This window comes from Lingula anatina, chromosome 3, assembly GCF_051362555.1.
Source record: "Lingula anatina isolate TDL-2025a chromosome 3, LinAna3.0, whole genome shotgun sequence".
NCBI classification, from domain to species: Eukaryota; Metazoa; Brachiopoda; class Lingulata; order Lingulida; family Lingulidae; genus Lingula; species Lingula anatina.
The window spans coordinates 26,181,632-26,193,426 of NC_141769.1; the positions used below are offsets into that span (position 1 = coordinate 26,181,632).

The 11,795-nt window shown below is 35.7% G+C and overlaps 2 protein-coding genes across 4 annotated transcripts; both read left to right on the forward strand.

Moving 5' to 3' along the window:
* Positions 1-72: 72 nt before the first annotated feature.
* On the forward strand, positions 73-5,396 carry LOC106162895 (proton-coupled amino acid transporter 1-like). Of its 2 annotated transcripts, XM_013540329.3 has the most exons (9): positions 73-661; positions 969-1,059; positions 1,531-1,619; positions 1,961-2,053; positions 2,195-2,279; positions 2,876-3,151; positions 3,538-3,716; positions 4,131-4,306; positions 4,474-5,396. In XM_013540329.3, exons 1-9 carry the CDS (start codon positions 417-419, stop codon positions 4,743-4,745), a joined length of 1,506 nt encoding a protein of 501 aa, XP_013395783.3. In that variant the 5' UTR covers positions 73-416; the 3' UTR covers positions 4,746-5,396. The 2 variants fall into 2 exon arrangements, with proteins under 2 accessions (XP_013395783.3, XP_086864038.1); XM_087007912.1 differs by lacking the exons at positions 4,131-4,306; positions 4,474-5,396 and having other exon boundaries at positions 3,538-3,720.
* Positions 5,397-6,049: 653 nt separating this feature from the next.
* Positions 6,050-11,259, forward strand: LOC106162924 (neutral amino acid uniporter 4). Of its 2 annotated transcripts, XM_087007915.1 has the most exons (10): positions 6,051-6,386; positions 6,648-6,858; positions 7,250-7,340; positions 7,568-7,656; positions 8,166-8,258; positions 8,722-8,806; positions 9,091-9,366; positions 9,864-10,042; positions 10,365-10,540; positions 10,857-11,259. In XM_087007915.1, exons 2-10 carry the CDS (start codon positions 6,743-6,745, stop codon positions 11,123-11,125), a joined length of 1,374 nt encoding a protein of 457 aa, XP_086864041.1. In that variant the 5' UTR covers positions 6,051-6,386; positions 6,648-6,742; the 3' UTR covers positions 11,126-11,259. The 2 variants fall into 2 exon arrangements, with proteins under 2 accessions (XP_086864040.1, XP_086864041.1); XM_087007914.1 differs by having other exon boundaries at positions 6,050-6,858.
* Positions 11,260-11,795: the final 536 nt, after the last annotated feature.

Consider the following 11,795-nt stretch of genomic DNA (forward strand, 5'->3'; position numbering starts at 1 on the left):
AAAGACAAGGGGTAGATCTGATCTAAAAGATTTCCTGTTCATTTTAAACTTTTCGCTTGCTGTATGTTTAAAGTACATAATCCGTATCATTACGATTGTCATGATCCGAGTTCTGATCCATTTGATCCGATTCCGAATATTTATTGCGCCAACAATGTTACAGTAAAGCATCGAACTACATTGGCCAGTATAGAATGAGCTACGGTATCAGATAATACACTGTATCAGCCATGTAATCAAATATATTTATACCGTATCTCACTACAACACCTGTTACGTTCAATATCGGTTTCAGATCCATAGCATATTTAGTAGTATAGTTAACTGGGCGCTCGATGAAGCTCTGACATTTAGATTAAAATTCTGTACCCTAAATGATCCAGACGGTTTTCGGGCAATCACTGCCAGTTTGAACCATGCTAAAGCACGCTTTGCAAAGAGATGATAGCGGAGATTCACCGCTTGGGACTCAAAATTCTTACGATACCGATGAAACTTTACCAAAATCACTTGCCTATGGCCCAGGCATATACCACCCTGGCGCAGATGTCATTGCTGATATATCTGTCACTGATGAAAAGGAATTTGAGGAAGATGACATCGAGGAAAGCATTCGTAGTGCTCTGATAAGCGGTTCTTTTAACGTGGAACAGTTGAATGGGTGAGATGGGAACGTATCGCTATTTTTTCATAAATTGTGTAGAATTTGTGGTCTTATATTGTTCTCAAAAAAATGCAGAATATGTTGAGATAGATGCGAGTCGACGATTTTTTTTTCTGATGAAATGAGGTGCGGTTGGGATCCGGATTTATTGAAAGTTTGACTCACATGTTGCTTATTGACAAGTCTTTCACTAAATGTGTGCTCCCTTCTTTCCAACGGGTCTGCAGAAACTGATTTCTTCCCTATACTTTATTAATTCTAATCGTATACATTATTTTACTATTGCATGTTTTTCAACATTTAGTAATATGGCAAGCCTGATGAATTTACTGAAAGGCAACATTGGCACCGGAATCCTATCCATACCACTTGCTATCAAACATGCCGGATTGCTAGTAAGACGACGATCCCTAATTACGATTTATACATGTAGTATATAAAAATTGAAGTCAATTTCAACTCCAATATAAATTATTAACAGACACAAGAGCAGCACAACGTCTTATAATATACTGTATATTTCTTTGCTGGTGATGTTGACAGTGTTTGCCTCTTAGGAAAATAAGTTGCTGGACCGAAAGCTCAGCCATCTTGGAAATTAACTGGCTAGAATGCCTGCCGGGTGGGAAAACTTCTCTGCCCGTTCTGAAAGTTGTCTGCCCCGGGCAGACGGTCCAGCCTTAATTTCTAACACTGGATGTTGAATATCTTGGTAAATTTGTCCATATGTTGCCTAAATTGGCCTGGATGAATTATCTCCTTTTTTCATCACGGCTTTTGTACATGTATAAATCGACAGCTCCATTTTAAAATAATGCTCATTTGTCACATTTTCTCCTGATATCTGTCTCTGTGCATATTTCAAGGTAGGAATGGTTGGCATGATCGTTCTTGGCATCGTCTCTGTCCACTGCATGCATCTGCTGTTGATCTGTTCTCGCGAGTTTGGTGACAGGTACGTAAGTCCAATGTACTATCTGACACTCAGGGCGCACTAGTAGTCTGTTCCAAAATTATTGTATGGCATACGTCAGTTTTGTATGCTAGTAGAGAAGGCTCTGTTATCAGAGGGAAAATCCAATGATACGTTATGCGATAGCCGCGACTCTGGTGGTTGAAGGCAGAGTCAAAAAGGCATATTTTCTTTGGATTTGTTAAAATTATTTATTCCTGCAAATGTTTTTAATATAATCATTTTACAAAAAGGAGTCATTTAGTAATACCAACTTGTCTTACCAAACGTATTTTGTAAAATGAAATATTATCTTATTGAAAAGGGCCTCATATTTTATTCAGAACACACCGCCGTCACCTTGAATATAATGATGTGATTGAGCTGGCTTTTGAAGACGGGCCGAAAATTTTCCAGAAGTTTTCCAAAGCCGCAAGGTCTGAAGCGATTGAGTTTTTGTCAAATAATATACCAATTAACTGCATTTCAATCCAAAAAAGTTATTTTCAGATTTAAAAGGAAAATTGATTGACCGCTCTGATAGAAATGTCTATGCCTAGATCATATTTTCATTTCAGATTCGCTGTAAACTTATTCATTATCGTAACGCAGTTAGGCTTCTGTTGTGTGTATATAGTTTTCATTGCAGCCAATATTAAGCAGGTGAGTTAAACCGATAACGAACATTTGAAAAAAGAAAAAACTTTTATACATACATATTATTTTGAAACTGTTTTTGGAATTCACTTAGAAATTAAAAGAACTCTTTTCATCATTTAATCATTCTAAACAAATATAGAATGATACATGTGAAAAATGTGTCTGATTTATCCTTCATAGTTTTGATTCATTAAATCATGGAGTCATCGATGGAGTCAGCATTTTAACAGTGTTTTATTACATGTGCCACTGCCTTCTCAAGGACTGAATCTTTGGCATTTAGGATCACAGTTTGAGACAAATTTCTTTTTCAAAAATCTTTGTGAGAGCAACAATAGGAATCGAGGATAAATAAGGACAACAAAATTTTGCACTACGATAACACAACCTTATCATGTAAAGTCACAACGGCAATTGGGGGTGAAGAGGGACAATACGATTTTGCACTAGGATATACCTGCTTTATCATAATTATGTCAAAACTGTGAATGCCAAAACTGTTTCCAGTTCACCTCTTCTCTGCTCCAACTAATCACCGACATTTGAATTGCTCCGTACGCTTATACCCTTTTAAACGTATGTATTTCGTTATTTTACAGGTTGTTGACGTGTATATCAACCCAAGTTTCCCATTACGAATTTACGAGCTGTTTGTATGCGTTTTATTGGTACTAGTCGTATTCATCAAGCACCTCAAATGGCTGGCCTATTGCGCTCTTTTTGCCAACTTGCTGACGGTTGCGGGACTTCTCATCATTCTACAGTATACGTTCCGTTCTCTGCAGCCAGTCAGCGCTTTTCCCCTGTTCTCAGATATGGAAAATTTGCCGTTGTTCTTTGGCACTGCAATGTACTCATTCGAGGGAATAAGCTTGGTACGAACACTTGCTAATACATGTACAAGGGAGGGTGGGTGTTCAGCGCCGAGAATTTTGTTTCGTGCATTATTTTATGTCATGTCAGAGTGGCATGTGCTGCCTGAAATCCCTGTCTGTACATCCTATTTTAATGAAATATCATTCCACTCGAAAATAGTATCTATTTTTATATTTCTTGACATCATTATTACAATAAATAATATTTATTTCCATATTCATTATTGACATTATTAATAAAATAAACAATATTTATTTTCGTATTTATCTATTCATTTCACAACGGGTGCAATTCTAACATACATGTATATCAGCCATTTCCTTTTATTAGTTTTGTATCAAAATCATTTCTCTAAGCATTTCATTGACTCTATGCCATATTTCAGGTTTTACCTATTAAAAACAAGATGAAAGAACCGGATGCCTTCTCCGGCTGGGCCGGCGTGTTAAACCTAGGAATGGTTATAGTAATAGTTCTGTTCTTGGCAATCGGCTTCTATGGCTATTTATGTTTTGGAGATAACGTAGCAGGAAGCATAACTCTCAATTTACCAACTAACGACTGGTAAGCATGAACTGTTAAAAAACAATCAATTAAATAGTGAAATTACCGTCTGTAATTTATGTAACCACGTGCGGCATACACTTATAATATTCCACGTTTACATACACAAATTGCTTTATCATTCGATGATAGATACCATAGACACAAGAAGGGAAATCCATATAGGGATAATTTTCAAATAGAACATGATTTAGATGTTGATATAAAGATCTTCGTATTTAAGATAGAATTCACCAGGAGGACTTTTGGATATTTTGAAAAAAGTTGTTTTCATGCATAAAGACGACAGTTATTAGCAAGGCCACAGTTTAACTGTTTTAATTTAGATTAAGGAAATCTATATTCAGACGAAACTTGACATGTTTGATCCGTTTATCGTAATTTTTCTTAGATGGTGAATGTTATATTTTCCAGGTTGTATCTTTCAGTGAAACTAATGTTTTGCCTAGCTCTTGTGATAACATATGGACTACAGTTCTATGTACCCGTACTTATTATCTGGCCATTCTTCAAGAAGCGTATTGGGGGCAATGAATGTTGTGAGTGGTTTGCAGAATCGCTCTTCAGAATATTTCTGGTGCTTTTTACGCGTAAGTAATACAAGATTCCACACATTTTTTTTATTTGTCTTTATGTTTTCTTATTCTTAATTGCATGATTACTTTGAGCTTGTTTAACAAAAAAAGGGAAGTTGCCTAAAGTTTATCTGCCTTCGCCAGTAAAAGATGGTCTTGTACTTGATATTATTTTTTTTCAGTTGCTATGGCAGAACTGATCCCGCATCTAGGTCTCTTCATCTCATTGGTCGGAGCTCTGAGTAGCAGTGCACTGGCATTAATATTTCCACCAATCATCCATACTCTTACTTTCTGGCCGGACAATCTGGGTGTGTGTAAATGGCACTTTATCAAGAACGTCTTAATATTTCTCCTTGGAATTTTGGGCTTTGGGATAGGAAGCTATGTCTCATTGTCTCAGATCGTTTATTGTTTTACTTATCCAAAGGCCGCTACATGTGAAGGTACTTAAGGTATTTATAACTAATCCAAAAAGACTGAAGCAAAAAAAAAAATAATAATAATAATCACCCCATCATTACAGTTATAGAATGCAGTTCTTTTTCAAATTCAGTACATCATAAAAGGCTCCAACATGAAACGGGAAACAAAGATGTCGACAGATGAAAATAGAAATGGAAAGTATACCTTTCATTAATCGTTTCAAAAAATTCCAGGTGTCGCAAAATTCAGTGAAAAATGGTTCTGCAAAGTAGGATTCTTACGGATATTTATCATTTGCAATATTTCATTGAATTACATTGAATTATTAAGTCTTAAACGACTTCGAAATTGTCGATGTCAATTGGAATTTTGTTTGTGCAATACATTTCAATACACAATGTGAGTGACATAGTCTGAGGATTTCCCTTTTTTCACATGCCAGGTAACTGTTACGTATCAGCAAGAAGTTATAACTTCTTGGTATCAGTGAAGACTATATATTGCGTGTACAATATTATTACTATGAGCTTTGAATAAAGCTATTTTAAGATAAGCGACCTTTTTACACCTTTTATGTCTAAATGTTGTTCCTATATAGCTTAGCATCGATAAAAAACAAGTTTTAAGGTTATTTACAACACATTTCTTTACACACATACAGAGGGAGAGAGAGTAACAGACGTGAAGAGCCCCATTAAGGGGGAAGTGGTTAGGTATAAAATAGCAATTTTTCAACTTACGTACTTAGTACGTCACATTGCTAAAATAATAACTGATAAATACCTTAGGATAAGTTCTGTAGAACAGTTTGCTACAAATGATTTCATCAGCAATCTGTGGACAGTGTGCGAACTTCATGCTACACTGTTCAAAGAGTTATATCATCTTTTAGGCCAATGCTTATATATAAAGACATCACGGGCATCATCTTATAGATCCATGGATCCACCCTTTTCTGTCGTAAGAATAATAAAACCATTGATATAAATATAAAAGCTGCTGAAGGGTAAATCGCAACGAGACGATCTCAAAACCAAGTGTATTTTCAAAAGGTATGATTCCGTTGATATTAAGACGTACGCAAGATTTTGTCGCTTTTGTAGATGTTATCTAAGTCTGTGTGATGGACAAACCAGTTCATCATAAAAGGACAGTCCGAGCGCATAACCCAGATTTCGGGGATCAAAAAGGCCAGAGAAAAGGTGAAATGTATAGTCGAAAGAGGTGAATAGTGTTAATTCTAATAACTTGTAATAAATTGATCAGCGTTGCTGATGGACAAAATGTGAGCCTCTGGATCACAAGCTAAGGGTAAAAGGTTTGAAACTAAAGCATCTATATTACGATAACGTTTTATGTGTTTTGTGTGTTAATGTACAGTTTTAGCATTTAATCTTTTAAAGGGATTTGCGAATAATATAGTGCAGTAGACAGTGACGTGTGTAGAAAAGAGGAGGTCGGCCTACCTATTTTATTGAGCTTTTATGCCCCCAGTAGTTTAACCGTTGAACGTCCAAAAATAGACAGTGCTTCCCACATACAGAGTATTACAAGTTGGACCCATTGTTAATGGACCCAGTTTCATACACCTTTGGATGGCGAGCCGAGAAGAATGGACCAGAACGTTTAACAGTGATCTCATCCTTATAGCTGTTTGAGTCTCTGGGAGGTTACTATAATTATTATTATCATTATAACTACGAGCCATACTTGATGACCATGAAGGTAGTTAACGGATTACGTATACTTAGGCCCTTCATTGGGTAAGCGCGGATAATTTTCTCGCAGGTATATCATTTTATGATAAACCTTGAAATTGAGCCATGTTATTAAGAAAAGTTGCTCCAGTTGTATTAAAACCAGGTATAACACCTGATACTCAAAACATCCAGGTTAGGGTAAGGCATATTGGATATGATTATAATTTAAGGTCATTCCATGTTCAGGGAGTCAACGCATAGCACTAAGTAGGCCTACCTGTTGCACTTTAACCAAAAGACGCAGCACTAGTTTTGGCGTGTGAATATGTCGGCCATTTCAAGTGTACTCCAGGAGGATAAAAATGAGTTGGAATTAAGACGTCTGTTTGACATTCAAGACAGCCCAGAACAATGTCCAACTGAGGAAGAAAAACTGAACAGGTATATACAATTGTACTGTGATAAATCCCGCTTTCCGCTTTGTTTTATCCCTTATGTTTTTAATGCTAAACTTAAAGTACCATTTTCCTCGGAGATTAAAAAATTACTGCTTGATCAGGCGAAAAAAAAAAAGGCTGGAATGATGCGATAACATAATATCTGTTAAATGGGCTCTTAGTCTTGCATGACAGTATGCTAGTCGCAATATAAGACCGCTGTGTTTAAGAAACCGATTTACTTTTCGAGAAGAGAAAAGGGGCATCAAGAAAGAACAAAAATTTGAAAAGAGTACATTGATCTTTTCTTGTTTTAATCTACATGTTTATTTATTCATTCAAATCTAGGCCCAAGTTTCAGTTTAAACTACATAATCTTTATGTTAAATTTGCAGTAACACGGAGACTTTAATGAACTACCTGAAGAGCAACGTAGGATCTGGTATTCTTGGCATGCCATACGCAATATCTAATGCAGGAATACTGGTGAGAAGGTCTCTTTCTCGCTTTCTCTCTCTCTCTCTCTCTCTGTATCTATATATACACATATACATACTGTATGGTCTAAATTTATAAGAAACAAAACCCTTTCAAATAAGGTGAAACTAGACATGCAATCTAGTGAAGTTTATGTGCATGTGATTCATACTAAAATAGAACTGACTCCTGTCAGTGACATTTTTACATACATTGAAATCTTTTTCTGGTCATAGGTAGGGACCCTTGCTGCTATGGCACTGGGTATGTTAACTACCCACTGTATGCACCTGTTGGTAGGAGCCGCACAGGTCATCTGTGACAGGTATTTGGTGTCGGGATAACTATAGGCAGTATTTATAAAGTGTATTACACCAAAAAAAGGCCTTGAATTTTGATTCCGAAACACTATCGTTTGATCCTGCGTGATTGTTTTTCGGAACAAATGACCCCTTAAATGAGGTGCTCATCCATGGGAACTCGCGCGGATATCCGTGTCAGAGCTCTTTGAAAAGCAGGAAGCGAACAGAAAATAATCCCCTACTCGACAATTTTTTAAAACTTGTTATAAATGCCACTCGTACAAATTTCTTTTTTTTTTTAAGTTGTGTCTTGGTTATTTCTGTAACTGCAAGTGTCATGAAATGAAATTTGTTTGATATTATTTTGTGCGTAAATTATCTTCGCTTTATGAAATTTTAACGGATTTTAACTGAAATAAAAAGTAAAATACCTTTTATAACGACCAAACCCTTCCACAAAAACACTAAGAGAAGCTATTGAAAATTTTTGTTTCATGCTTCTACACTTTTCGTGACACATTCCTTTTTCCAGGCGACGTATTTCGGAGGTGAATTACGCTGAAGCTGTGGAGATGTCGTTTCAAGATGGACCCGAGGCTCTCAGGCGGTTTTCCAAAGCATCACGGTAGGCTGCTTCTCAAATCAAGCATTCCCTCTTTTGTTAGACTTAGCCTATCTAAGTATCTATCTATTTATCTTTTTCGTGTGTTTCTATTGTTATTTTATTTTTGCTACAGGCCTGACAGGACATGGATAGCACAACCACAGTGCTTTTCAATTCAGTTTAAGCAAACTATCCTTGCTTATTTTCTTCTATACTGCCAAGAAAAGATTTATTGATTCACTTAAATCTAGGGCCTAAAATATGTATATGTGCAGTTCTTCTGATCCAAACATTTGTGAAGCATGAAATCTTATCATGCATTAGTTTTTGCCGTAGCGAAGTCAGAGATTTATCTACAATAATCTGCGGCGTTTTTCTTTTAATTGCTATCATCGGTCTGCTGCCAAAATCATATCAGCTATGTTTTTAAGGAAACTTGGAAATCTCTTAAGGCTGAGGTTCAATAATATATATATCGTTCCAGAATTCTTGTGGATATTTTAATCATGATTGCTCAGGTGGGAATGTGTTCCGTGTACCTTGTCTTTATACCGGACCATATAAAACAGGTAAAAACAACGATCATTTCTAAAATAAATACACTTTTCTTGGGTATTTTGAAGTTATTATCTGCATAATATTAATTTATTCTGATCAAATATGTGTATGTGTTGCAAATAGGCAAATGATTCAGTTTCCACGCAGAAAAAAAAACACGCGCTTTAAACTCATAGATTATAAAATAATCGAGAGACCAAATGATTATTTGACAAATATTTACAAATCATTCAACGTCTTTTAAAGTCATGCCTTTCCCTCTCACCTTATACTTACACTAAATACCCCATTACAGGTCATAGATATATTCGTGGAAGACAACCTTTCACTGAAGTGGTATCAAGTAATTGTGGCGGGAGTTTTGGGCATCTATATCTTCGTAAAGCACCTCAAAACGCTGGCTTACTTCTCAGTGGTTGGCAATATACTGACAGTGGTGTGCGTGGTGATAATTCTGCAATATACCTTTCGTAACTTAAAGCCCGTGGCTTCGTTACCCCTGTCGGCTGAGGTTTCGAAGTTACCAATCTTCTTTGGAGTGTCATTATACGCATATGAAGGTATTAACACGGTAAGTTTTGCTAATATATGTATATTTCAGTATTTTTTACATAATCTTTTCAGTGTTTACATTCATACATATACTGTACCATTTAACATCCTGCATCGTTTACTTCCATTTTATCTCTCTTTTTTAGCTTTTGTCATCATCATTTTGTATATGCTGCCATTCTTGTTTTACACTGAAATGCGGCAAAAGTTGCGTAATGGATCATTATCCCTCTTTAGAAAAGTATAAAGACCACATGTTATTAAGAAAAACGAATCTGTGAAAACATTTCAATGCTTGCACTGCATTAGGGACTAGATTTCATCCACCGATTTTGCACAATTAAAGTGATGAACATGGGCTAAAAGCGATGGCAATAGGAGATTCCCTATGTTATTTTAAGTTACTTTTTCCCATGCAATTATCAAATTATATCAGTTATACTCAGCCACTCGACTTTGCGTTCAACATTATCAGCCAACTGATTTTATCACTATTTCTCACTTATTTCCTTTCAGGTTTTACCGATTAGAAACAAGATGAAAAACAAGGAAGACCTCCTCCTGTGGAATGGAGTCATGACTCTGTCCATGACCATTTCTGTCTGTACTTTCACAGCCATAGGGTTTTACGGATACCTGTGTTTTGGAGATAATGTCAAAGGAAGCATTTTGCTAAATTTGCCAACAAATGACTGGTGTGTGTGTGTGTTTTTTAATTATTCTTTTGTTTTTTATTAGTAGCATCAGATTTGTGACACAGATTCAAAATTGACGAGACAAACCATCCCTATTTAGAACATGTTCAATGTGACGTCTGGGTTGTACAGTATTTTGTTCTTGTAATATTCGGTGATTTTAAAAGTACTAGAAAAAGTTAAAACTTGTTTTGAAAAATTAACTAGAAGTTCTTGGCTCAAAAGACACGTATAGACGTAGGCCTATAAAGTTGACACGTGATCACATGTCAGTCACATGTATTAATTAAAGGACATTTTTAAATTGTCATTTTTGTTTCAGGCTTTATCTTTCAGTAAAACTTTTGTATTGTGTGGTGATTTTTATTACCTATGGACTGGAGTTTTACGTCCCTGTACATGTATTGTTGCCTTATATACCATTCCCTACAAAGAATAACACATTTTGTGTGAAGCACGGCGAAACTATCCTGAGAATCTTGCTGCACTTATTTAGTCGTGAGTACACCTTTTCTCTAAGACACCTTTGCACTTTCTTATATGTCACCAGATTTAAAAAAACAGTTCATATAAGTCTTCAGCATTGTTTACACAAACTCTAAACTGTGGCCGATCATGTAACTTAATCATTGAGAGGAGGAGACATATATACTTACAGTATCTATAAATTTTATTTCATTTTCAAAAGTAGGCCTAATATGCGCCTACTTTTGTTTAGCATTCAATCACTGATATAAATAACTCGAAACATTGCAGTGATTATCCATCTTAGAAAAATATTTCAAATATTTTCAATTATTATTCATTGTTTCAGTTGCCATAGCAATGCTCATTCCAAGCCTGGGTCTGGTCGTTTCATTATTCGGCGCCCTGGGTAGCGGCGCTTTGACTTTGATATTCCCTCCAATCATGCAGACGCTTACGTTATGGCCCGACAGACTAGGGGCGTGTAAATGGCATTTAATCAAAAACATGTTCATATTCATACTTGGAATTACGGGGTGTATAACAGGCACATATGTAGCGTTAACAAATATCATTCATTGTGGCCTAAATCCAAAAGCCGAAGTTTGCTCTGCGTAAAAAATATTGTGGTAAATTATAAAAAAATGCTGTATTTTCACCTTGAAAATAAGCTCAACTTAATAGTTAGAAAAATTACTCTTCGTTAGATCAGTCTCATATGTAATTTTTTAATAAAATTTTTAATAACTTTATTTGAGTAATTATTTATCTCATGTTGTACTTTCATCTGTTTGTGCGACGGACGTAGAAGTGGAAGCAGGACATCGGCAGTGATCAAACCCGTTTAACGTTGTGGTCAGGATATCCAAAGACATGAAAATGAAAATAGTTTAATTTTTTATCATTTCTTGTTGCTACTTTTAGGTGACTCAATAGAGAACAATAAATGACAAATTCAAATTAAACTTCCACCAAGAAAATCTAGTTTTAAATTTGTACACAATTCGTAGCCTGCAAGCAAAGTAGCCCTTGAATAAACAGACTCTTATATGTGTCTTTTTATCACGCGATACACCAACATCGCTTTCAGCTGTCTTTTATTACAAACAAACTTTCTCGAAAAAAAATAAATAAATAAGTGCACAGGATATTCTGATATGGTCGTGGCTAAATGATATGTTGAACTAGAATATATGATAAGCGCCGTCTCTTATGTACATATCAAATGCCCCATTTAAATGATAGGCCTATTGTTCGGACGTGCTTCGCATAATGTCATAGCATTTTA